General features: G+C 46.1%; 1 protein-coding gene across 4 annotated transcripts in view; it reads right to left on the bottom strand.

Moving 5' to 3' along the window:
• Positions 1–24,223, bottom strand: part of AGL (amylo-alpha-1,6-glucosidase and 4-alpha-glucanotransferase) — a 114,790-nt gene that overhangs the window by 10,104 nt on the left and 80,463 nt on the right. For all 4 annotated transcript variants that reach the window (XM_073571627.1, XM_073571628.1, XM_073571625.1 and 1 more), the window contains 6 exons: positions 23,867–24,092; positions 21,181–21,292; positions 20,958–21,093; positions 17,632–17,744; positions 1,365–1,576; positions 213–310 (listed from right to left, as the gene is read on the bottom strand). In XM_073571627.1, coding sequence (XP_073427728.1) covers positions 213–310; positions 1,365–1,576; positions 17,632–17,744; positions 20,958–21,093; positions 21,181–21,292; positions 23,867–24,092 — 897 coding nt within the window. The remainder of the gene's footprint in view (positions 1–212; positions 311–1,364; positions 1,577–17,631; positions 17,745–20,957; positions 21,094–21,180; positions 21,293–23,866; positions 24,093–24,223) is intronic.

Below are 24,223 nucleotides of genomic sequence, written 5' to 3'. Positions count from 1 at the left end.
TACCTATACATAGTTTCATAGGAACAGAACAATGTCATACATCACTGACTGGCAGTTTTATGACAAAAAATGTTCCTTTTTTTCCCCAATATAAGACCATTTAATGTATGTGCTGGGATTTTCAAAAACTGAAACCAAAGGCTGCAGAACCTGTCACATATTTCAATGATACAGTTAATAAAAAAATAAATTGTGCTTTGCAATCCACTTACTCTGGATCCAGTGTTTTCATTCCCAAGGGTCCCATTAATTTCTTCTCAGCCACTTCGAGCGCTTTCCATGCTTTGGAAGCTGTAAAGAGTTCTGGAGACTGAAACAGGATGATGGACGGGTGGTCAGCGGTCATGTGGGAACAGCGCAAAATGAGGTCTCTGATACAAAGAACATCTCATGTAAAGGGCACCTATCGTTTCATAAAATTCTAGACATGTAATTGTGACATGTAAGAAGTGTTTATCAGTTTTAGGCACAGAAGTTAAGAAACCTACCAAATTTTAAGACTAAGGGCAGAAGCGTTCAGCTTGGTGCTTCTGTCCTATGTTATAAAGTTGATGATAAAACCTAAAGATAGCTGAATATTTAAAGAGTTTATTTCACTGGATTTTTTAATTTAATCTGACTACCTTCCCCCATTATTGGTCTTCCTCTGATTCTGAAACAGTTTTTCTTTTTTTCCTGTGACCTTCCATTCCAAAGTTACGTCCCCTGGTAATAAAGCGTAAAATTTTCCCTTCAATCAACTGGGTGTGTACCACCGAACTTCTCTGTGGGTGTGGCCATGTTCTGATTGGCCAGCATCAGAAGAGGAAACGCAAACACCTACATAGAAATTCTGTGATACACGCCCAGTTTATTAAAGAGGAAATTTGCATCTTTATTTCCAGGGAACATAACTTTGGAACAGAGAGGCACAGAGGAAAAAGAAAAACTATTTCAAAATCAGTGGAACTGCGGCAATTGCAGGATGTACTCAGTTTAAATTTTAAAAACTTCAGTGAAAGGTCCTCTTTAAATGGGTTTTTGATAAAGAACAATGGTGGTATATTGCCAAAATATTTAATCAATGTCTGATAAGTGGAGGTCTAATTATTAGGACCCTCGCTGATTGGAAATGCAAAGGGGCTGCAACATAATTTTCACACAGTGCTTGGTCCACAGTGGTGCTGTATAGGGAAGAAGCTGAATGGCTAGCTGTGATTGGCCCTTCTTTCTAGGATGGGTGCAGTACCTCGGTATAGGCCCCCTATGGTCATACAATAATGGTATAGATAATTAATATACCTTCATTTTTTGTGAAAATATTTTTAATGAAAAAATGAATGAGTCCATTGGAAAGTAAAGTCTGAGCCTTAATAAACACTCACCACCACCATGGCGATAGGGAAGTTTGGCCGGAGCTGGTAATCACACCAGGGACTAGATGCTCCATAGCTGTCTTTATAAATGTCACGCTTGTGAACCAGATCTGGACGTTGTTCGTTAGGATCAGCAGGGCTCTCGGAGACGTAGAAGCATCTTTCAAAGTGATTTTGTATGTGCTGATTCCACTCACAGAAGGTAAGCAATACGTCTTTCCCTGAATATATAAAATACAAATATACAACATGGTAAAGTCGAAGGGTTCAAATAATTAATTCATTTATGACTTTTTTGTGTCTAGTTTTTGGCGTTTTTTACTTGCACTTTTTTTAAAGTGAGTTTTATATGCTTTGCCTCTTTTCTATGTTTTCAATTGTGGGTGGTGTTTGGGGTTTCAATAAGTTTAAGGCTAATTAGTCAACTGAAAACTTTTTGAGCTAATGAACTAATGTACTCCGGTCGCTTCTAGGAATGATTTTTTGTATACCTGAATTTTTTCAGCTAATTTTGTGACATTTTAGAGGAACACATACCATAAGATCTTGTTCTAAACAAGAGTTCTTGTTCTAAAAAGTCACAAAAAAGTTATAGGCATGAATAAAGAGCATTTTTGAGTTTGCTCAAAATTCAAGAACCGATTGCAGCTCTCCCGGATGGACGTCTCTCCACCACCATCTATAGGAAACCCACATCCATAAACTCTCTATTACACGCTTCATCGGCCCATCCTAGGTCCACAATTTCTGGCATACCAATTGGCCAGTTTTTGCAAGCTAAACAGATTTGCTCTGAGGAGTCTCAGTTTGAAAAGCAGGTGAAGATTCTTAAGCAACGTTTTCAGGACCGGGCATATGACCGAAGGATGATCCAAAGAGGGTATTTGAGGGCCAAGAGCACACCAAGGGATCATCTTTTACACGGATATTTTTAATGTCATTACAAGAAGGGTCAGACCATCAGGTGAGATTTATCACAAATTTCAATAATAGATGGAATGAATTAAAACAGAGTGTGAATAAACATTGGAAGATCCTTTTCACGGATCCGATTCTCAAGAAATGTCTTCCTCCTTCCCCGTCTTTTGTAGCCAAGAGGGCCCCTAATCTACGAGATATCTTGGTTCACAGTACATATGATCCTAAAAGGAGGGACAAATTGCGAAGGAATGTAAAACGGGAGGGCTTCTCTCCATGTGGGTTGTGTAAGGGGTGTGCCAACATGAAGATGAGCTCCCATTTCTTTAATTATGACAAGTCAAGGAGATTTGATATTAGGGCCCATATCACTTGTTCCTCAAAAGGTGTAGTTTACCATGCTGAATGCCCTTGTGGTAAGGTTTATATTGGCATGACCACACGTGAACTTAGGGTTAGAGTGCGTGAGCACTGTTTAGACATGGACAAAGCGAAGACAGCCAAGGATGAGACATCACTAAAAACCTTGCCAAGGCATTTTAAGAGGTTTCATAAGTGCAATTCTAATCTGTTGATGATAAAAGGAATTGACATAGTGGTTATGGGCCCTAGAGGGGGCGACTTGCAAAATAAACTTGCGAAGAGAGAGTGCCAGTGGATCTTCAGGTTGGGGACACTTGTACCGCAGGGACTAAATGAGAGTTTTGGATTCAATGTTTTTCTTTATATAGTGGCCACGAGATATCTAAGTAGTATAGGGGGTTGCATACATTTATTTTATTTTAACTAATTTTCTTATTTTTATCTTTTTTTAGTTTCTTGCTCTGTCAAAATGCATATCCTGATTTCCTCACTTATAGCTGATGTTGGAGGTTACCTGGGTCCATTTATGGATGAAGAGGTTCTGAGAAGGATCACATCAATTATTAAAGAAGGGACCTTTGTTCTCGATTTAGGATTATCTTTGTATACTAATGATTATCCTGCAGCTATTACTTTTTTTATGTGGGTGTGTACATGACTGTTTCTCCATCCCTCCCCTTTTTCATGTTGGGATGTGGTTAGAGATAAAATGTTGTTTTTCGGTCAATTGACTATGTATTTCGAGAATGTTGGGTGTAATGATTGTGTAGTTTTTCTAATCACATATATTCATACTAGTTATCTGGAAGGGTTTTTTTGGGGTTTTCAGCATACTGATATAAATTAACAATGTAATTCAGCGCATTTCATTTAGTATGTTTTACATTAAACTGTCTGTAGGGAACAGTAGTAGGGTTTTTCAGCATACTGACATAAATTTACAATGTAATTCAGCGAATGTCATTTGGTATCTCTAATATCAGATTTGTTTGTGGGGAATAGTAATATTTCATAAAATCCCCTAATGAATTTGTAGGAATATTGAGGCGGTGCGCATGCTATGACTTTGAGATGTCCTGAGAAATGAGCGGTGAGTCACTAGTGTTACCGTGGCAGCAGGAATAATACGGTATCCTGGCTGTACATGGATCACATGACCGCTGAGTATTTCTCCCATTAGATGACGAGTCTCACATAGTCTCTAGCATGCGCCGATTATGCCTTTTGTCGGACAGTCTTTGGATTCCTAGCGCGCAGGCGCAGTATATTTACTTCAGTATGTATTCCAATAGGACCTTTCCGGTTGAGACCATGTGACAACCAGGGACTATGTGTTCATTGGTTGAAAAGGATCACGTGGTCGGTTTGTGAGTGAAGCATAGGACCTTCTCACACGCAGGCGCTATGCGCATTATAAACAGCAATATGTGGGGGTTGGTACTGATTTCTTATGCGCGCAGGCGCGATATGCACTTTAGGAGCGATACATGGTATTAATCAGGTGTGAACTATCAGCTTTGACCAATCATAGAAACTTTGTGTATACTTAAATGGGTTGCGTCCCCCTCTAGACACGCCTCCTTGATGAAGCACAACGAAACGCGCGTCGGGGCGTAAGGGACTTCCAAAGAAGCGCCATTTGTACTTGGTATGTTTGCAGATTCCCACATGTTTTTTCTCGCATGGTTAGGCTTTTGTAGAGCCAAGGTTGGGAATTTTTTATGGGGAATATTGAAGATTTCTTTGCTCTAAATATAGCGAGTCATGTCTGAGGACAGTTAGCTCATGTATATAATTAGGAGTGAGTCTCATTTCCCCCATAATGTTATACAGCCATGTTCACATGGGAAATAGATTTTGGTGCTTCAAAAGGATTTTGGTCTCTCACACTGGTCTAGCACCTTCTGTTTTAATCTTTTTCATATGTATTAAATAATCTTTTCATGATTATTTATGGTGTAATAAAACATTTATTCTTGTATCACTGTGTGGGACCCACTTTGTTATTAAGGATTTAGGGGGCCACAAAAAGGAGATTTTTGTGTACTCACCGTAAAATCTCTTTCTCTTAGCCTCTAATTGGGGGACACAGAACCATGGGTGTTATGCTGCTGTCCACTAGGAGGCGACACTATGCATAATCTGAAAAAGATTAACTTTGGCTCCTCCTCTGCAGTATACACCCCTGGACGGCGTCAGTCTTCTCCAGTTTTGTGCCAAAGCATTAGGAGGAACGTAACCAAATAACATAACCATGCCTGTAAGAAGGCTACTATGTACGAGCTCAAAGAACAATATGAGAACTCAACCGTAAACAACGGCCCATAAGGGCAACAGGGTGGGAGCTGTGTCCCCAATTAGAGGCTAAGGGAAAGAGATTTTACGGTGAGTACACAAAAATCTCCTTTACTCTGTCGCCTCATTGGGGGACTGTTGTGAGTTCATTTTCCCCTCCGTCACTGAGGCCTGGTGAACTCCCTATTCTAGTGAAGGAAGGTAGTGAGCCTGATTATCAGGCACCTGAGACTAATGAAGACGATTGGCTGAGTGGAGTCACTGACTAGATTTAAGGCAGCCTACGCCCTTTCTGCCCTGCGGGTGATTTCTTTGTGGACTCTTGGACACCAGTCTGATTCCTGCTCTCCTAAAGCTAAGTTTTCTGTTTTGCCTTTTTGCATTTAAGATTTGTTTTTGTTTTTCTTGCTTTTTGGATTCTGCCACTCCCTGCTGGAGTGTGCAGTGTTCCGCTAGCTCTGTCTTCTGAAAGTACCTGAGCGCTGATTTAGTTTTTGAAGCTTAGTTGCTTCAGGGCCATTTTTATATCAGCTTGTTGGCTTTTTTCTCTGATAGGGTTTTGGCAGATTGCAGACAGCAGCCTTCCTATCCGTTCCTATCTAGGTAGTTTTTGGGCCCCGTCTTTGCTCAGCCTGTCTTTCTGTCTGTGTAAGTGTTTTCATCTTGCTTCACCGTCATTATATGTGGGGGGCTGCCTATTGCTTTGGGGTCTGCTCTGGGGCAATTAGATTTCCCCTTTCCTTCTTTAGGCCTATGTATCTCTCCGGCTGTGATCGAGGGGTCTAGGTCATCGTAGGAACCCCCCACGGCTACTGCTAGTTGTGTTGATAGGTTCAGGGGTCTGCAATCTGATAGCTGTCAACTTCTCTGGTTTTCTGGACTTAGCTAGCATTTCTGTTTTTGCCTCCTACGGTGACTCAATCATAACAGAATCACCCGCCAAACCGCAGATCCTGGGGTACTCAATAGCAGGAAAGAATTGTGTTTAAAAAAAAAAAAAAAGTGTGTATATTCTTTCCTCTATATCTCTGAGGCCGTAGGGGGAATTTTTTTTTTCTCTCAATGGAGATAAAGCAAGTGTCTGATCGTGTGGAGCAGCTCGCTGCTGAAGTGCGAGGAATTTCCGCCTATCTTGCTCGTTCACATGCTGTTGAACCAAAGATCCCCACACCTGATGTATTTTTTGGGGATCGATCTAAATTTTTGAGTTTCAAAAATAATTGTAAATTATTTTTTGCTTTGAAGCCTAACTCGTCAGGGAGCCCCGCGCAGCAGGTTAAAATTGTCATCTCTTTGCTGCGCGGCGATCCCCAGGATTGGGCGTTTTCTTTGAAACCAGATGACCCTATTCTGACTAATGTGAACGCATTTTTTCAAGCCTTGGGGTTGCTGTACGACGAACCTAATGCTATTGATCAGGCTGAAAAGACCCTGTTAGCATTGAACCAGGGTCGAGAATCTGCAGAGTTGTACTGTCAAAAATTCCGAAAGTGGGTGGTCCTTACTACCTGGAATGATAGTGCATTGGCTGCTCTCTTTCGGAAGGGTTTGTCAGAAGCCGTAAAAGATACTATGGTGGGATTTCCTGTTCCCTCTGGTCTGGACGATTCTATGTCTTTAGCCATTCAGGTTGATCGGCGTTTACGTGAACGCAGGATTACACGAGAGGTGTTGCCACCGGTTGAACAGATGTCTGAACCTATGCAATGTGATAGAGTTTTGTCTAAGGCGCAACGTCAGGAGTTTAGAAGGCGTAATAAGCAGTGTTTTTTCTGTGGAGATGCCTCACATATTATTTCTGTTTGTCCTAAACGTGAGAAACGCTTTGCACACACGTTTTCTGTTGGTGGGGTTCAGCCTAAGTTTCTTTTGGCGATTACTCTGATCTGTTCCCTGTCCACATTTTCCGCCAAGGCTTTTGTGGATTCGGGAGCAGCGCTAAACCTAATGGACTTGGATTTTGCTAAACGTTGTGGATTTCCGTTGACACCTCTGCAGACGCCTATCCCTTTGAGGGGGATTGATGCTACCCCTCTGGCTAAAAATAAACCTCAGTTTTGGACCCAGTTGGTCATGCGGGTCGCCCAGACCACCAAGAAAATTGCAGATTTTTGGTGTTGCATGGTCTGCATGATGCCGTTGTTCTGGGGTTTCCCTGGTTGCAGATTCATAATCCAGTTTTGGATTGAAAGTCTGTGTCTGTGGTGAGTTGGGGTTGCCGGTGTACCTTTAGTGAGGCTCCGGTTTTTTCCACCTCTCCTCAGTCGCATGAGGTTCCTGACTATTTGGCGGACTTCTATGATGTATTTAGTGAGAATGAGTCTGCGTCCTTGCCTCCTCATAGGAGTTATGACTGTGCAATTGAACTAAGCCCGGGGTGTAAATTTCCTAAGGGTCGGCTCTTCAATTTATCTGTACCCGAGCACGAGGCTATGCGGTCCTATATTAAGGAGGCGTTGGAGAAGGGTCATATTAGACCATCCTCTTCACCCTTAGGTGCCGGTTTTTTTTTGTGGCCAAGAAGGATGGTTCTTTAAGGCCTTGTATTGATTATCGTGCCCTCAATAAAATTACTATTAAATATCAGTATCCGTTACCCCTGATTTCGGATCTATTCTCTAGAGTCAGAGGTGCTTGCTGGTTTACCAAGCTTGACCTCAGGGGGGCGTATAATCTTATCCGCATTAAGCAGGGGGATGAATGGAAGACGGCGTTTAATACTCCGGAGGGACATTTTGAGTACCTGGTGATGCCTTTTGGGCTCACTAATGCCCCTTCTGTCTTCCAGGGCTTCATGAACGATATTTTCCGAGACTTTGTCGATAAATTTTTGATTATCTATCTGGACGATATTTTGATCTTCTCCAAGGATTGGGATGCTCATGTGGAACATATTGGGACTGTGTTCCGGATCTTGAGAGAGAATTCTCTGTATGTCAAAGGATCAAAATGCCTTTTTGGAGTACAGAGGATTTCTTTTTTGGGATTTATTTGGTCTCCGTCAACTATTGAAATGGACCCGGCCAAGGTACAGGCCATTTATGATTGGGTTCAGCCCACTTCTTTGAAGGCCCTCCAGAAGTTTTTGGGTTTTGCTAATTTTTATCGGAAATTTATAGCAAAATTTTCTAGTATTGCCAAACCATTGACTGACCTGACCAGGAAGGGTGCGGATGTGTTGAATTGGTCTCCGGAGGCGGTTGCTTCCTTTCAGAAGCTGAAGCGTAGATTTACCTCCGCCCCGGTTCTGCAGCAACCTGATGTCTCACTCCCGTTTCAGGTAGAGGTGGATGCTTCTGAGATTGGTGCAGGAGCAGTGTTGTCCCAAAAGGATCTGGTAACATCTAAAATGAATCCCTGTGCTTTCTTTTCCCGAAAGTTCTCTTCATCTGAACGTAACTATGATGTGGGGAATCGGGAACTGTTGGCCATGAAATGGGCATTTGAGGAGTGGAGACATTGGTTGGAGGGAGCCAAACATCAAGTTGTGGTCCTCACTGACCACAAAAATTTGATTTACCTAGAGTCGGCTAAACGCTTGAACCCTAGACAGGCTAGGTGGGCCTTGTTTTTTACACGTTTTGATTTTGTGGTCTCTTTCCTTCCTGGAACTAAGAATGTCAAGGCAGACGCCCTCTCTAGGAGTTTCTTTGCTGATTCTCCTGTGGTGACCAAGCCTGCTACCATCTTAGGCGAAGGGGTAGTTCTTTCTGCCATCTCGCCCTATTTGAGACTTGCTCTGCAAGAGTTCCAGGAGGACAAACCTGAGCGTTGCCCCAGTGGAAAGTTGTATGTTCCTGACCAGTGGAAGAAGAGAGTGATGTCTGAAGTTCATTTCTCTGCATTGGCTGGTCATCCGGGTATTTTTGGTACTAGAGATCTGGTGAGTCGCTCTTTTTGGTGGCCCACCTTGTCTCATGATGTCAGGAATTTTGTGCAGTCCTGTGGGACTTGCTCCCGGTCTAAATCTTGTTCTCGCTCTAGTGGGTTGTTGATGCCTTTGCCGGTCCCCAGGAGGCCTTGGACCCATATTTCAATGGATTTCATCTCTGATATGCCGGTCTCTCAAAGAATGACTGTTATTTGGGTGATTTGTGATAGGTTCTCTAAGATGGTTCATCTTGTACCACTCCCTAAGTTGCCATCTTCCTCTGAGTTGGTGCCCCTGTTTTTGCAACAGGTGGTTCGCTTGCACGGGATTCCTGAGAACATTGTATCTGACAGAGGAGTTCAATTTGTGTCTAAATTTTGGAGGACTTTCTGTTCCAAGCTGGGAATTCAGTTGTCCTTCTCCTCTGCTTTTCACCCTCAGACCAATGGGCAGACAGAGAGAACAAACCAGACCTTGGAGTCGTATTTAAGATGTTTTATTTCCACTGATCAGGATGATTGGGTTTCATTTTTGCCCTTGGCCGAATTTGCTTTAAATAATAGAGCTAGTTCTGCCACTTTGATGTCACCTTTTTTTTTGTAACTATGGGTTTCATCCTCGATTTTCTTCAGGGCAGGTGGAGCCCTCTGCCTGCCCAGGTGTTGACACTGTGGTGGAGAGAATGCACCAGATCTGGGACCAAGTGGTGGATAAGTTATCTCTCTCCCAGGAAAAGGCCCAGCGGTTTTCCAATCGACATAGGACCATTGGTCCCCAGTTTAAGATTGGTGATATGGTGTGGTTATCATCAAAAAATATTGCTAAGAAGGTGGCTTCTCCTAAGTTTAAGCCTAGATTTATTGGACCTTACAAGATTTTGGAGATTATTAATCCGGTCTCTTTTCGTTTGGCTCTTCCTGTCACATTTAAGATCCATAATGTGTTCCATAAGTCCTTGTTGAAGAGGTTTGTTGAGCCAGTTGTGCCTGAGGTGGCACCTCCGGACCCTGTATTGGTTGAAGGTAACTTGGAATATGAGGTAGAGAAAATTCGGGTTTCCCGTCTGGCTAGACGGAGACTCCAGTATTTGGTTAAGTGGAAGGGTTATGGTCAGGAGGATAATTCCTGGGGCTCTGCCTCTGATATTCATGCCAAAAGATTGGTGCGTGCCTTTCATCGGGCTCACCCTGATCGCCCTGGCAGCGTTGTTGAGGGTTCGGTGACCCCTCCTCAAGGGGGGGGTACTGTTGTGAGTTCATTTTCCCCTCCGTCTCTGAGGCCTGGTGAACTCCCTATTCTAGTGAAGGAAGGTAGTGAGCCTGATTATCAGGCACCTGGGACTAATGAAGACGATTGGCTGAGTGGAGTCACTGACTGGATTTAAGGCAGCCTACGCCCTTTCTGCCCTGCAGGTGATTTCTTTGTGGACTCTTGGACACCAGTCTGATTTCTGCTCTCCTAAAGCTAAGTTTTCTGTTTTGCCTTTTTGCGTTTAAGATTTGTTTTTGTTTTTCTTGCTTTTTGGATTCTGCCACTCCCTGCTGGAGTGTGCAGTGTTCCGCTAGCTCTGTCTTCTGAAAGTACCTGAGTGCTGATTTAGTTTTTGAAGCTTAGCTGCTTCAGGGCCATTTTTATATCAGCTTGTTGGCTTTTTTCTCTGATAGGGTTTTGGCAGATTGCAGACAGCAGCCTTAGTATCCGTTCCTATCTAGGTAGTTTTTGGGCCCCGTCTTTGCTCAGCCTGTCTTTCTGTCTGTGTAAGTGTTTTCATCTTGCTTCACCGTCATTATATGTGGGGGGCTGCCTATTGCTTTGGGGTCTGCTCTGGGGCAGTTAGATTTCCCCTTTCCTTCTTTAGGCCTATGTATCTCTCCGGCTGTGATCGAGGGGTCTAGGTCATCGTAGGAACCCCCCACGGCTACTGCTAGTTGTGTTGATAGGTTCAGGGGTCTGCAATCTGATTGTTGTCAACTTCTCTGGTTTTCTGGACTTAGCTAGCATTTCTGTTTTTGCCTCCTACGGTGACTCAATCATAACAGGGGACACAGAACCATGGGACGTCCCAAAGCAGTCCCTGGGTGGGAAGCAATGGACGAATATTGTGCTAGCAGGTCCCTAAGTTAGGGGCACTGCCGCCTGCAGAACCAGTCTACCCAGGCTCGCATCCGCTGAGGACTGGGTATGAACACTGTAGTGTTTCGTAAACGTGTGTAGGCTAGTCCAAGTGGCCGCCTTACACACTTGTTGTGCCGAAGCCTGATGCCGAATGGCCCAGGAGGCCCCTACTGCACGTGTAGAGTGTGCCGTGATACCGGCCGGAAGAGGGGAAATGTTAAGTTGGTAGGCCTCATGTATGGTGGACTTGATCCACCTGGCAAGGGTAGCCTTGGAAGCCGGCAGCCCCTTGCGACTACCTTCCGGAAGAATGAAGAGGGAATCAGATTTCCGGAAAGGTGCAGTCCTGGACACGTAAATCCGCAATGCTCTGACGAGGTCAAGCGTATGCAGAGCCTTCTCCACTCTATGAACCGGAAGCGGGCAAAGGGATGGCAGTGAAATCTCCTCATTGAGGTGAAAGTTGGACACAACCTTCGGAAGGAAGGACGGTACCGTGCGGAGAACCACCTTGTCCTGGTGAAAGGCTAGGAAAGGCCTTCTGCAGGAAAGTGCTGACAATACCGACACTCTGCGTAACGAGGTGATCGCCACTAGAAAAACCACTTTCTGAGACAGAATGGAGAGTGGAACTCCTCTAAGAGGTTCGAAGGGTGGAGCTTGCAATGCTGTCAGGACCAGATTGAGGTCCCACGTATCCAACGGACGTTTGTAGGGAGGAACCAATCGGGAAACTCCGTGGATGAAAGTCCTTACTTGCGGTTTAATAGCAATGCGCTTTTGAAAAAGGACTGAAAGTGCCGACACCAGACTCTTAAGCGAACTTAAGAATAGCTTGGCGTCTAGGCCCGATTGAAGAAAACCTAGTACCTTCGGGAGGGAATAAGGGAGTGGGACTTGTCCATGAGATTCGCACCAAGAAAAGAAAGCTCTCCAGGTTCGATAATAGAGCTTGGCGGAGGCAGGCTTCCTTGCCCTGATCATAGTTGCAATGACTGCCGGTGAAAAATCCTGCCTGGGTTAGAATCCAGGTTTCAAGGGCCATGCCGTCAAATTGAGAGCCCCTGAATTCTGGTGGAAGAACGGACCTTGAGACAGAAGGTCGTGACGGTCGGGTAGACGCCAGGGGGCGTCTGCTATAAGTTGGACGATGTCGGCGTACCATGTACGTCTGGGCCAGTCTGGCGCGATAAGGATGGTCGTAACTCCCTCTTGCTTGATCTTCCTCACGACCCTGGAGATTAGGGGGAGGGGTGGAAAAATGTACAGGAGTCGGAACTGGGACCAGTCCTGGACCAGGGCATCCGCTCCGAGCGACCGCGGGTCGTGTGTCCTGGCCATGAAATTGGGGACCTTGGTATTGAGATGGGATGCCATTAGGTCCACCTCCGGGGTTCCCCAGCGTTGACAGATCTGGTAAAAAATCTCGGGATGGAGAGACCATTCCCCCGAGTCCATTCCTTGCCTGCTGAGGAAGTCGGCTTCCCAGTTTTCTACACTCGGAATGTGGACCGCAGAAAGTACCGACCTCGTGTCTTCCGCCCAGCGGAGGATATGAGCCACTTCTCTCATCGCTTGGGCGCTGCGAGTCCCGCCTTGGTGGTTCACGTATGCCACAGCCGTGGCATTGTCCGACTGTATCCGTATGTGCGAGGCTGCAAGCAAGTGATGAAAGGCTCTCAGTGCCAAGAGGATGGCCCTGATTTCCAGAACATTGATGGGCAATGTCACTTCCCTCGGTGACCACTTGCCCTGTGCCCTGTGATGTAGGTGCACCGCCCCCCAGCCTGTCAGGCTTGCATCGGTAGTCAGGATCTTCCGTTGTCCTGAGAGGAAGGGCTTCCCTCGTGTAAGCGAGGTTGGTTTGAGCCACCAATGCAGGGACCTCCTGGTTGATGACGTCAACCTGAACTCCCTGTCGAGGGAGAAGGGGTTCCTGTCCCAAGATCTGAGTATGGCTAGTTGAAGGACCCTGAGGTGAAACTGGGCAAATGGCACTGCCTCTATTGCTGCTGCCATCCGGCCGAGGACTCTCATGGCAAACCGGAGAGATCGAGGAGGACTGCGAAGGAGTGTGCGAACTCCCAGACGGATGGCCAGTGTCTTGTCCTTGGGAAGGAGCACCAGGCCCCTGGAGGTGTCGAATACCATTCCCAGGAATGTTAGAGTCCGAGTTGGGATAGACGACGATTTCTGTAGGTTGACTAGCCATCCCAGGCGACTCAGAGTGTCTAGTGTGATTGAAACACTGACTTCGCAGTCTTTGAAAGTGGGAGACTTGATGAGGAGGTCGTCCAGGTACGGGACGACTAGAATGCCTCTTGAGTGCAGAACGTCCATGGTGGCCGCCATGACTTTGGTGAACGTTCTTGGAGCCGTGGCGAGTCCGAACGGAAGGGAGACAAACTGGTAGTGGTTTTGGTTGACCACGAACCTGAGAAACCTTTGGTGGGCGGGAGCAATTGGTATGTGCAGATACGCATCCTGTATGTCTATGGAGGCGAGGTATTCTCCCTCCTCCATGGATGCAATGATGGACCGGAGGGACTCCATGCGGAAATGACGGACCCGTACGTAATTGTTGAAATGTTTTAGGTCCAGTATGGGTCGGACGCTGCCTCCTTTCTTGGGGACTACGAACAAATTTGAGTAGAACCCTCGGAATCTCTCGTTCGCGGGAACCGGCACCACAACTCCTGATTGAAGGAGAGAGGAAACCGCTTGGTGGAAAGCACGAGCCTTGTCTGGTGGTGTTGGAGGAATAGAAAGGAAGAACCGGTTCGGTGGAGCGGAAGTGAACTCTATCTTGTATCCGGAAGACACTATTTCCCTGACCCACCTGTCTTCTGTAATAGGCAGCCAGACTTGCTGGAAGAGTAAAAGTCGGCCGCCTACTGGTGGGGTGTCTTCCGGAGTTCGTGAGTCATGATGAAGCGAAGTTCTGAGGTTTTCCTCCCTTGGGTTTCGCTTGGCCTGCTTTCGACTGCCAAGACCTGTTCGGTCGCTGCTGCGTCCGTGGGTTGTCCCTGCGTGGAGAGCGGTTACGGTTTTGCGCTGGGTGCGAAACGGACCAGCCCGAGGAATTCCGAAAGGATCGGAATCGCGTCTGGTTTCTTCGTTTAAACGTGCGTTTCGGTTTTAGTTGAGGGAGAGAGGTACTCTTACCCCCAGTGGCATTGGCTATCATGGTGTCCAACTTTTCGCCGAAAAGTCTTCCAGTAAAATACGGAAGTCGCGTGAGGGACTTCTTTGAGGCCGCATCCGCTTTCCATTCTCGCAGCCAGAGGATGCGTCGGATCGTGATGGCGTTTGATGCTATTCCCGCTACACCTCTTGCGGAATCCAGGGCTGCATGAATCATGTAGTCTGCTACCACTGCTATCTGGACCGCTTGGTCTGAGAGCTCAGGATTTGAAGCTTGAAGACCCTCCTGTAGTTTTTTGGCTCAAGCCAGGATGGCCTTGGCCGCCCAAACTGAAGCAAACGCAGGGCCCAGAGAGGCGCCTGCCGCTTCGAAAATAGAACGAGCCATGCGTTCTACTTGTCGGTCTGCTGCGTCCCTGAGGGTTGAGCTATCTGGCAGAGAGAATAAAGTCTGCGCTGCTAGCCTAGAAACCGGAGGGTCCACTTCAGGTGGATCTGTCCATTGTTTGGTGTCTTTCTGTGGGAAGGGGTACTTCGCTTCCAAATATTTGCAATTAGCGAATTTTTTCTCAGGCTGCGCAAACTGTTTGGTAAGTATTTTCTCAAACTCATGGTGATTAGGGAAGACCTTAGGTGGTTTCTGAACACTTTCGAAGCAAATCCTATGTTCTGGGACTTCCGGGGCCGACTCTGGAATTTTTAGCACCCGATGAATGGCAGAGATTATGTCCTCAACTAGCGCTGTATTGCTAGGGGGAGAAGGTACCACGGACCTCTCCGTTTCGTTATCTGAGTCGGAGTCACAGATGCCCTCCGAATCCTGTGCCTCGCTAAGGTGATCCCTGGAGGGCGACCTGGGGCGGGGGTCTTCTGTGGTGGGGGATCTGTGGTAAATTGCACTGTCTGTCTGTGGCAGGGGACTGCCTAGGAGACCTGGAATGATGCTGTCTCTCCCTGGAGGGGGACGACCTTGTGCTATAGGGCGACTCAGGTGATCGAGACCTGTGGGTCCGCTTACGTCTGTGAGAGTCGGAAGCAGCATGTTCCTGAGACAAGCTGTCCGTTTGCTGTGTAACGTCCATAGCCGGAGCCCGACTCTGCAGAGCTTGCAGCAATGTGGCAGTTAGGTTGTCTATGGACTGTGTCATAGACTGAGACATCTGAGTTGCCCATTCCGGCGTGGCCTGTGACACTGAAGAGTCAGTAGGGACTCCCTGGGGTTCTGACCCAGAGTTCTGGATGCAGTCCCGGCAGTGCGGATACGTGCTGCCACTTGGGAGCGTGGCTTTGCAGGCTGTGCAGAATGCATAGAAACATTCCTGCCTGGTTCTCTTCCTTGAGCCCGGCATAGTGCACAGAGGCTGGCTATTAGGGATCGAACAGGGGTGGCTACGCAGAGGGAACCCACAGAGAGCCTTATAGGAAGTATAGATTCACAGCCGAGTAATGAGAACCCAGCTGTGAGCTTACCCCACCGGTGTGCCCCTAGGTCCAGCGCCGACAGATCCCAGTTCTGTGCCCCCCGGAGACCGCTGTGATGCTCCTCTCCTGGATCTCATCCAGAAAAAATGGCCACCGGGACTCTGAGGAGAGGGAGGAGGGGGCGGAGAGCTGAAAAGGGCGCGCTGGGCTGTGTAAAAACGCGCCCTTTCTGCCTCAATCCGCCCCTTCTATGACACTCCAGCGTGTCATTTTAGTCATCCGGGGGGGCGGGCTAGGCCGAAGCCGCGGTCTAAAGTAGACTCCAGAGCGGCGCGGTAGTCCGGGGGGGGGGGGGGGGCGGATTTGTACCAGACCCCCCCAGAATGGTCGACTGGATAGCGGTGGGGGTAGCGGTTTCTATATGGGGGGCCCCTGGAGCGCTATGGAGCCGCCGCTGCTGCTGCAGAGACAGGGACGCAGAAAAGCCCTGTCTCTGCTGTGCCATCCAGTCCGCACCCTCCTCCGGCCCCAACAGGATCCCTCAGCTGGTCTGGGGTCCCTGGAAGCTGCGGAATGCTGCCTGTACTCCGACCCTACCTGAGGCGTCTCAACCTAATGCCCCCTGCGGGGGATTAGGGAGGGTGCGTCTGTCACCGTCAGGGGGTCTTCATCCTCGCCTCAACCTCAACCCAGACCCCAAAGGGGTTGGGGAAGGAGGGGGTCTCGACCTCGAACCAGGACCCGAGGGACTGGGGAGGGAGCGACATGGGGAATAGCCACCTCGACCTCAACCGGGTACCCCTAATGGGGGACCGAGGAGGGAGCCATGCCGGGAGTCTCGCTGGAGACCCACTTTTCTTCATCTGTATTTCCGGACGAAAAAAGGAAAAAAAACGGAGGAAAAAAGGTGTGCCTCCTTGCGACACTAAGCAAAAACTGGAGATGGCTGACGCCGTCCAGGGGTGTATACTGCAGAGGAGGAGCCAAAGTTAATCTTTTTCAGATTATGCATAGTGTCGCCTCCTAGTGGACAGCAGCATAACACCCATGGTTCTGTGTCCCCCAATGAGGCGACAGAGTAAGGTATTCATTGTTGACATGTGGTACATTTCCCAGTTTGGGAATGTTGATTGGGCAAATTTGGTGAATTAAATATACAACATGGTAAAGTCGAAGGGTTCAAATAATTAGTTCATTTATGACTTTTTTGTGTCTAGTTTTTGGCATTTTTTACTTGCACTTTTTTAAAAGTGAGTTTTATATGCTTTGCCTCTTTTCTATGTTTTCAATTGTGGGTGGTGTTTGGGGTTTCAATAAGTTTAAGGCTAATTAGTCAACTGAAAACTTTTTGAGCTAATGAACTAATGTACTCCGGTCGCTTCTAGGAATGATTTTTTGTATACCTGAATTTTTTCAGCTAATTTTGTGACATTTTAGAGGAACACATACCATAAGATCTTGTTCTAAACAGGAGTTCTTGTTCTAAAAAGTCACAAAAAAGTTATAGGCATGAATAAAGAGCATTTTTGAGTTTGCTCAAAATTCAAGAACCGTGTGCGCCATTTTGAAGAATTTCGAGCAAAAAAATCAACAAATAACACGAGACAGAAAAAGAAAAGTGACTTAAAAAAACTGAGATGATAAATCGAGACCAAAGTGTAAAGAGGGAGAAGTAAAAAACCGGTGATGCAATACAGCCATTACACAGTCCAGTACTGCCAACAAGACATATTCCTTGCTGCGCAGTATTATTTGCCACAACCAAAACATTAAAGGGGTTGTCCAATATTAGAACGAACTCGGCTGCTTTCTTTCAGAAACAGCGCCACCTCTGACCATGGGTTGTGTCTGTTATTGCAAGACACCTCCAATAAATTCAATAAAGCCTTGCTACAATACCAAGCACAACCCATGGTCAGTAGTGGCGCTGTTTCTGAAAGAAAGCAACCATGTTTTTCTAATCCTGGAAAATCCTTTCTAAGGATCAATCGTGTGACTGAAGATGGGGATAGACATACATAATTGTTAACAAAGATCAGAAATTAAAATGTATGATTAACCTGACACTGCTAATGTGAGACAGTACTAGACAAGTAGTGCAACTTTCACGCGATGTATGATCCAGTAACATCGCATGCAGTTTCTCACCTTCCCTCCGGACGGTGACCCCTTTGTATGGATACGCACTCTTCTCATTCAGCCCACTGAGCCAGCGCACCGTTGACTTACTGAGCCCCACGATCTCCACAGCGGAACCGTCCCTGCAATGGAGATTAAGAAGTGACATGTCGCCATCTAGTGTTACAATACAGATATAGCAGTCTCCAGCAGATGTGAATGACATGAAATGGGTTGTCCAATCAGGCCTAACAAACAGGAAATACCTGCATGTGTTATGGCTGTCTAACATCCACTAGACATGCAGCCACGGGGACGCAAGCCACAGGGAGCAAGCCGAAGACACTCTCTTAGTGCCCAAGCATGCTCGGATAACACCTTACCCCAGCACGTTCGCTCATCACTAGAAGAGAACCTGTCACCTAATACATGCTGCCGGTATAAATCAGAGCCTGACTGCCCAATTGCAGACAAGCATGTTCCACTCTGAATAGCTGCAGCGTTTTAGAAAGAATATAGTTTAAAGATCCGGCTGGTGACTATAGCCAGAGATGGGACTAGCCCTGCACCGCCGCCCCAGCTGGCTTCTACCTGCACCACTCCAGGTGATTGACAAGGTCTCTTTATGTACACACACAGGAAAGACCTGTCAATCAACTAGAGCGGTGTAGGAAGAAGCCAATCGGTGGTGGCGCCAGACTCATCCTGGGCACTGCCTAATCAAATGGGATCTACCAAACACATACCTAAGTACCGACCATGCGAATAAAGAGAAAGAAGTATGCAAAAGCGCTGTGATCACCAAATAAGAAAACATACTTTATTAAGGTACAAGGACAAATCAAATAACACAAAAAACATCCAAGAAGCCCAAAATAAACTTGTTGTGACCATAATAGGGCTAACTCCTCTCCTAATATGCCCAAATGACAATTGACCGTGAATCCCATATAGAAAAAATGTATCACAGTATAAATAATAGCAATGATGGAAAATTGATGGCAAAAAAGATGGTAATGGACGCCTGTAAATATGGAGGTAAATAACAGGCAAATGTGTATCAATACTGAATTATACAAATAAATCTGTAAATCAATACATGCGCAGCAAAAAAATATACCATGTCAATGGGCCAACAAATAACCAGGAAGTGACCATCCAAAGAAGGTAACGCATCCAAGATGGACAGTCAGTGTAGACCTATACTGCTTAACAAAGTGGGCCACCTAATAAATGTCAAGGCCTGAGAGTAAGAGGATATCACAAATGGGCAAAAAAAAACCCTGAGAAAATATGCAAAATACATATAAAGGGAACCTGTGAATAGAGGCAAGATATAGTGGAGGAGGAAGAGATCCCAAGCGTATCGCAACCAGATGTGTGGCTTCCTCGGGGGTAGACTCATCTTGTCTTTCACTGTAGTTCCCAGCCGGATCGCTAAACTATGTTTTCCCTAAATCGCTTTGGCGTTCCGCCTGCAATCGTGCAGCCAGGTTATGAATTGGCTGACAGGTTCGCTTTAAGCTGACAGAGATTTATCTACAAGATTAGGCCTGTTTCACACATCCGTTTTTGGTCATCAGTCAAAATCCGCCAATCTTATAAAAAAAACGGATCCGCCAAAAAAGGGGCGGATCCGTTTTTTTCCCCCATTGATTTGCATTAGTGGCGGATTTTGACTGATGGTCGTCCGTTGGGTCTGTTATTTGACGGATCCGTAAGAATTTTAGGGGCTCCCGGGCGGACACTGCAACGTTTTTTTTTTGGTTGACGGTTCTCTCTCTCTCTCTATCTCTCCTGTCAATCCGCCGACGGATCCGTTTTACGCCCTTTTCGTGGCTTACAACTGATCTGAAAAACAGATGTGTCAAACAGGCCTAAGTTGGAACAAACTGGAGATGTGAGAGAGTTGAAACAAACTGGAGATGTGAGAGAGTAAGGGGTAAGGGCTCATTTACACACGCCAACCCGTGGCTGTAAACGCCTGACATTGTTTGACATACGGCTGTTGCTTAATAAACTGTTTAGACAGTCCAATCGTGCTTCTGAAGCGTACAAAACTATCAGTAATAGATCATTTCTGAGGTCATAGACTATCATTGTTCTCGGCAGCACAGGTCCTCTTTGCACAAGATGATCTGCTGCCGAGAAAGAAGATTTTTTAAGCAAGCTTACTATTTGGACAACACCTTTTTAACTCCTTTATTTTGGATCCATAAAAAAATAGATAGACTCGCCTCCTGCCCCGTTGCCTTTTCAGCGATGTTGGCACCTGGTCTGTGGAGTCTGCATTAAATTTTTAGGCCATATAAAAATGGCAACTAATCAGCAGCCAGTTGGCTGTAGTTCTCACAACTTCCTGTCACATCTGACTCTTGTCTGAGGGAAGAGTAAGCGCTGCAGTCCAATAAGAGCTGCTGACTGGCTACAGCTCACATGTGGCAGATAGGAGACAATCCCTTTAAAAAGTCATTTCACCGGACGAATGAACATTTTACTTATTTGTTAGGAGACTGGCAGCCTGTTTACACTGGCCGATTATTGGGGAACAAGCATTTCTATGAGTGCTCGTTCACAATAATCAGCTAGTGCAAATACACCTTAAAGGGAATCTGTCAGCAGGTTTTTCCTACCTCATTTGAGAGCAGCATAATGTAGGCAAAGAGAAGCCTAATCAAGCTATGTATCACTTAGATTACTGGGTGCAGCTGTTCTGACAGAACTAGAGCTTTTAGATTTAGAATGAAGCAGAGCTGAGAAAGCTAACCCTGCCCACACCACAGCTAACTCCGCCCACACCACAGCTAACCTCGCCCACACCAGGCTCTATATGTACATAGTCTCTAGACAGTGAGGTGCTCATCACAGGGAAAGGGGGCGTTGCAGGACTAGTGTAGTCCGGCAATTATATAATGTTAAATCCTTCATACTTAGTAAACAGCAGTAAACACTTTAACAAGTGACACATCCCTGAATTCTGTGTTTCAGCCTCTATCTCCTGTTGTCTTCAGATTACAAAGCAAAAACCTGTTGACAGATTCCCTATAAGCATGTGAATGTAAGAAGACATGTTTACATTCACTGACAGCAAGCACAGATCTTGAAATAGATTAGTGATACAAAAAAAGTAATTTAAAAAGTTGTGTGTGTTATCAGGGGGCAGAAATGATGACTGAAGAGTCTGTACATTACCACAACTAGTGCTTAGGGGTTATGTACACACCACTCGCACCATCTTGCTGAACTGAGCAGCGTGGGGCTGTTAGCTGAGAAAAGTGCTGTCAGTAAGTGGCTCTCTTTCAACTGGCAAAAGTTGTGTTATTGAATAAGATTACATAGACAAAAAAGATCAGCACCTTGGTGTTGCTGGAATTCCTTTATTTCGGGCCTTTTCACTTTCCCCCATTTTGTCCATCCATGTCCCGCAGTTTAGTCGATTCCCTCCATATACAAAGCCAGTCACTGGGTCAACCCCAGCACTGATGTTAAAACCTAAACAATGAACACAGGCATAATGTACATAGCATGATACAGTGGCGGGTTCATATAGTGAAAAAGATCTTGATTTACAGAACTCACCTTCATCTCTCATGTTCCTGTCAATCTGGGGCCCCGCGTTCCTTTCTCTGAAGTTGATCCCTTGTGCATGGCGCTGAAGGGCTTCTTGGATAACTTCATACAGGGGTTGGTCCTTATGAAAAGAAAGAGAGAGAGAGGACATACTCCTGTTACTTTCCACGAAATCACTGGCAATATGGGAATAGATGACAGATGTGATCAGAGACTGATAGTGTGCTTGTAACATACGGCTACAACACAAGGATCCGCTATGCTCCCTGATGTGTAAGTAGGCTCCAGATAACAGGAAAGTCCATTTCCATACACTCCTCCATGTTTAGTTTTTTGTTAAAATTATTCAATTACTCTGTATATTTTTGTCTCTTTCCTTTTGTCCCTTTAACATGTCTTGTATAAGTGTAAATGGAATATACCGTCACTTGAAAATGACAAAGAGAGCAGATTGATTGCTTTAGGTGAAGCATTCCAGACCACCTTCAACTATAATTTCCTCTCCGCACAAAGTTTTGCATTTATTTTTTTCTGTATGTCATCATCCCTTTTTTAACTTGTGTAATGACATTGTTCAATAAAAATCTATTTTTAAAGTAAAAAACCTCTTGGAGGGTTTTCTTATATAGGTTATAATTTACTCAGTAGACGTATTCTGGGGTCAATTTCCCTTACATGAGGAAAAGCAACAATGCCTCCTCTGCGTCTTACTAAAATATGGAAACTATAGTGAAAAAAACACTCTCTATAATAAAGGATCTAGCCCACCCTATGAGCGAACGGCTAATCAGTGGAGTAGATGCAACGTGTACATCTCATCTGCTTCTTCAAACACCAGGGAAATCCTGAGAGTTGAGGACTTGCACTATGGATGTGTTTTGCAGTATGGGTGCAAGAACTATCAATCGGATTGCAGCATGAGCGCTAAATTTCTGCAGTATATAAACAACACAATCTTAGCGCTGTTTTGGGGGGGGGGACGTGTCTGACCTTCTCTGAAGGCCGAGTGTGGTAGCATCAGGCACATTGATTGCATCCCTGTTATTTTCTTCCATCAGCATGTATATTCCTGAGATGAGGGCACTGCCCTTCATCCAGCCACTCCGGCTCGGACTGGCCCATAGGGTAACAGGGGAATCCCCCGGTGGGCCCTTGTGCAGATGTGGACAACCAACCCCACTATATGGACAGTACTTGGCATAATTCACTTGATTAACTCTGTACAGAAAAAAGCAGCATCTCATCATTCATTAACCAAACTACCCAGGTTATTATTATATAGAGATGTAGGTAAATTTTTTGTAATATTTGTATGCAGGTGAAAACTGGGCCCCCCAAAAGTCAATGTTACTGGTGGGCCCTTGGCAACGCAGTCCGACACTGCAGCCACTGATTGAAAACTTACTCCATATTACTGTGCAAAGCTGTCAATCAGTGGCTGGGGCATGGGGGAATCTACAACTCATCGGATGTCTGTCGGCAGCAAATATTGGATGGAGACACTATCCAGAAGTAAATTACCGAATATACTCTTGTATAAGCCGAGTTTTTCAGAACATTTTTTTGTGCTGAAAACAGCTCTTGGCTTATACACAAGTCATTGTCTCAGAAAGCCGGCGGGAGAGAGGTGGAGCAGCGGGTCACAGAAGGCAGGAGCTGGCGGCTGCGGCTGTAACTGTGCCTGCTGCTAAAGAGAAGTGAAGACATCCTACTCACCTTCCTGCATCTCGTTGGTTCCGGCGCCAGCAGCATTTCCGGCCGAGCGATTACGTGGCCCTGCTCAATAAGCTAATAAATATGTACACCTCTCCACTCCCATAGGCGTGGAGTGAATAGTTATTACCTTAATGAGCGGGGACAGGTGATTGCTCGGCAGGAAGAACTGCTGGCACAGGAACAAGATGCATTGAGGGCACGCAGGAAGGTGAGTAGGATGTTTGTTTTTTGTTAATAGGAAACATGCATACAAGGATAGGGAATAAGGAGCCATGCATACCAGGACAGCGATGGGGGAGCTATGCATACAAGGACAGCGATGGGGGAGTCATGCATATAGGGACAGGGACCGAGGAGACATGCATACAAGGAAAGGATGGGGGAGCCATGCATACAGGGACAGGGACCGAGGAGACATGCATACAAGGACAGGATGGGGGAGCCATGCATACAGGGACAGGGACTGAGGAGACATGCATACAAGGACAGGATGGGGGAGCCATGCATACAAGGACAGTGATGGGGGAGCCATGCATACAAGGACAGGGACCGGGAAGCCATGCATACCAGGACAGTGATGGGGGAGCCATGAATACAAGGATAGGGACCGGGGAGCCATGCATACAAGAACAGGGATGGGGGAGCCATGCATACAAGGATAGGAACGGGGGAGCCATGCATACAAGGACAGGGACAGAGACGGGGGAGCCATGCATACCAGGACAGTGATGGGGGAGCCATGCATACAAAGACAGGGGATAAAAAGCCATGCATACCAGGACATGGATGAGGGCACAATGCATACCCGGCTTATACTCGAGTCAATAAGCTTACCCAGTTTTTCATGTCAATTATTAGGTGCCTCAGCTTATACTCGAGTATATACGGTACTGCACATATATAGCCACTAGCTCTGGCAGCTTGCTGTAAACCATCTGTTGGTATGTCTGCAGGTCCGGGTAAGATCACAAATACATACCACTTGTCCTGCGGGTAAATGAGAAGAATCATCTTTGGGGTACATCCTGGAGACTGGACACTTCAGTATGGATAAGCCATTAGGCACAATGTTGCAGTAATCTTGTATACACTGCAGCCACCACCACACGGCGTCTCGGCAGTTATATCTGGCGTAGGTGCCCTGGCCAAGAAGGTTGGGGATCAGCCCGTGTCTCAGAGTGCCAGCAAATGCAAGAATAATGTTCCTGCGGATACAACAGTTACACTTACTGATGTGATCCAATCCTGAAAATGAATTCACACGTGATATTACTGCTAGCTTCCGTTCACACTGCATTTCTTGGGGTGCTCCCTATAAAAACAGGATGCAGATGAA

This window comes from Dendrobates tinctorius, unplaced genomic scaffold, assembly GCF_039654945.1.
Source record: "Dendrobates tinctorius isolate UK_male_01 unplaced genomic scaffold, ASM3965494v1 ptg000029l, whole genome shotgun sequence".
In the NCBI taxonomy this organism is placed as follows: domain Eukaryota; kingdom Metazoa; phylum Chordata; class Amphibia; order Anura; family Dendrobatidae; genus Dendrobates; species Dendrobates tinctorius.
The sequence above is the reverse complement of the archived record's forward strand: the minus strand, read 5'-3'. Positions and strand labels throughout refer to the sequence as shown.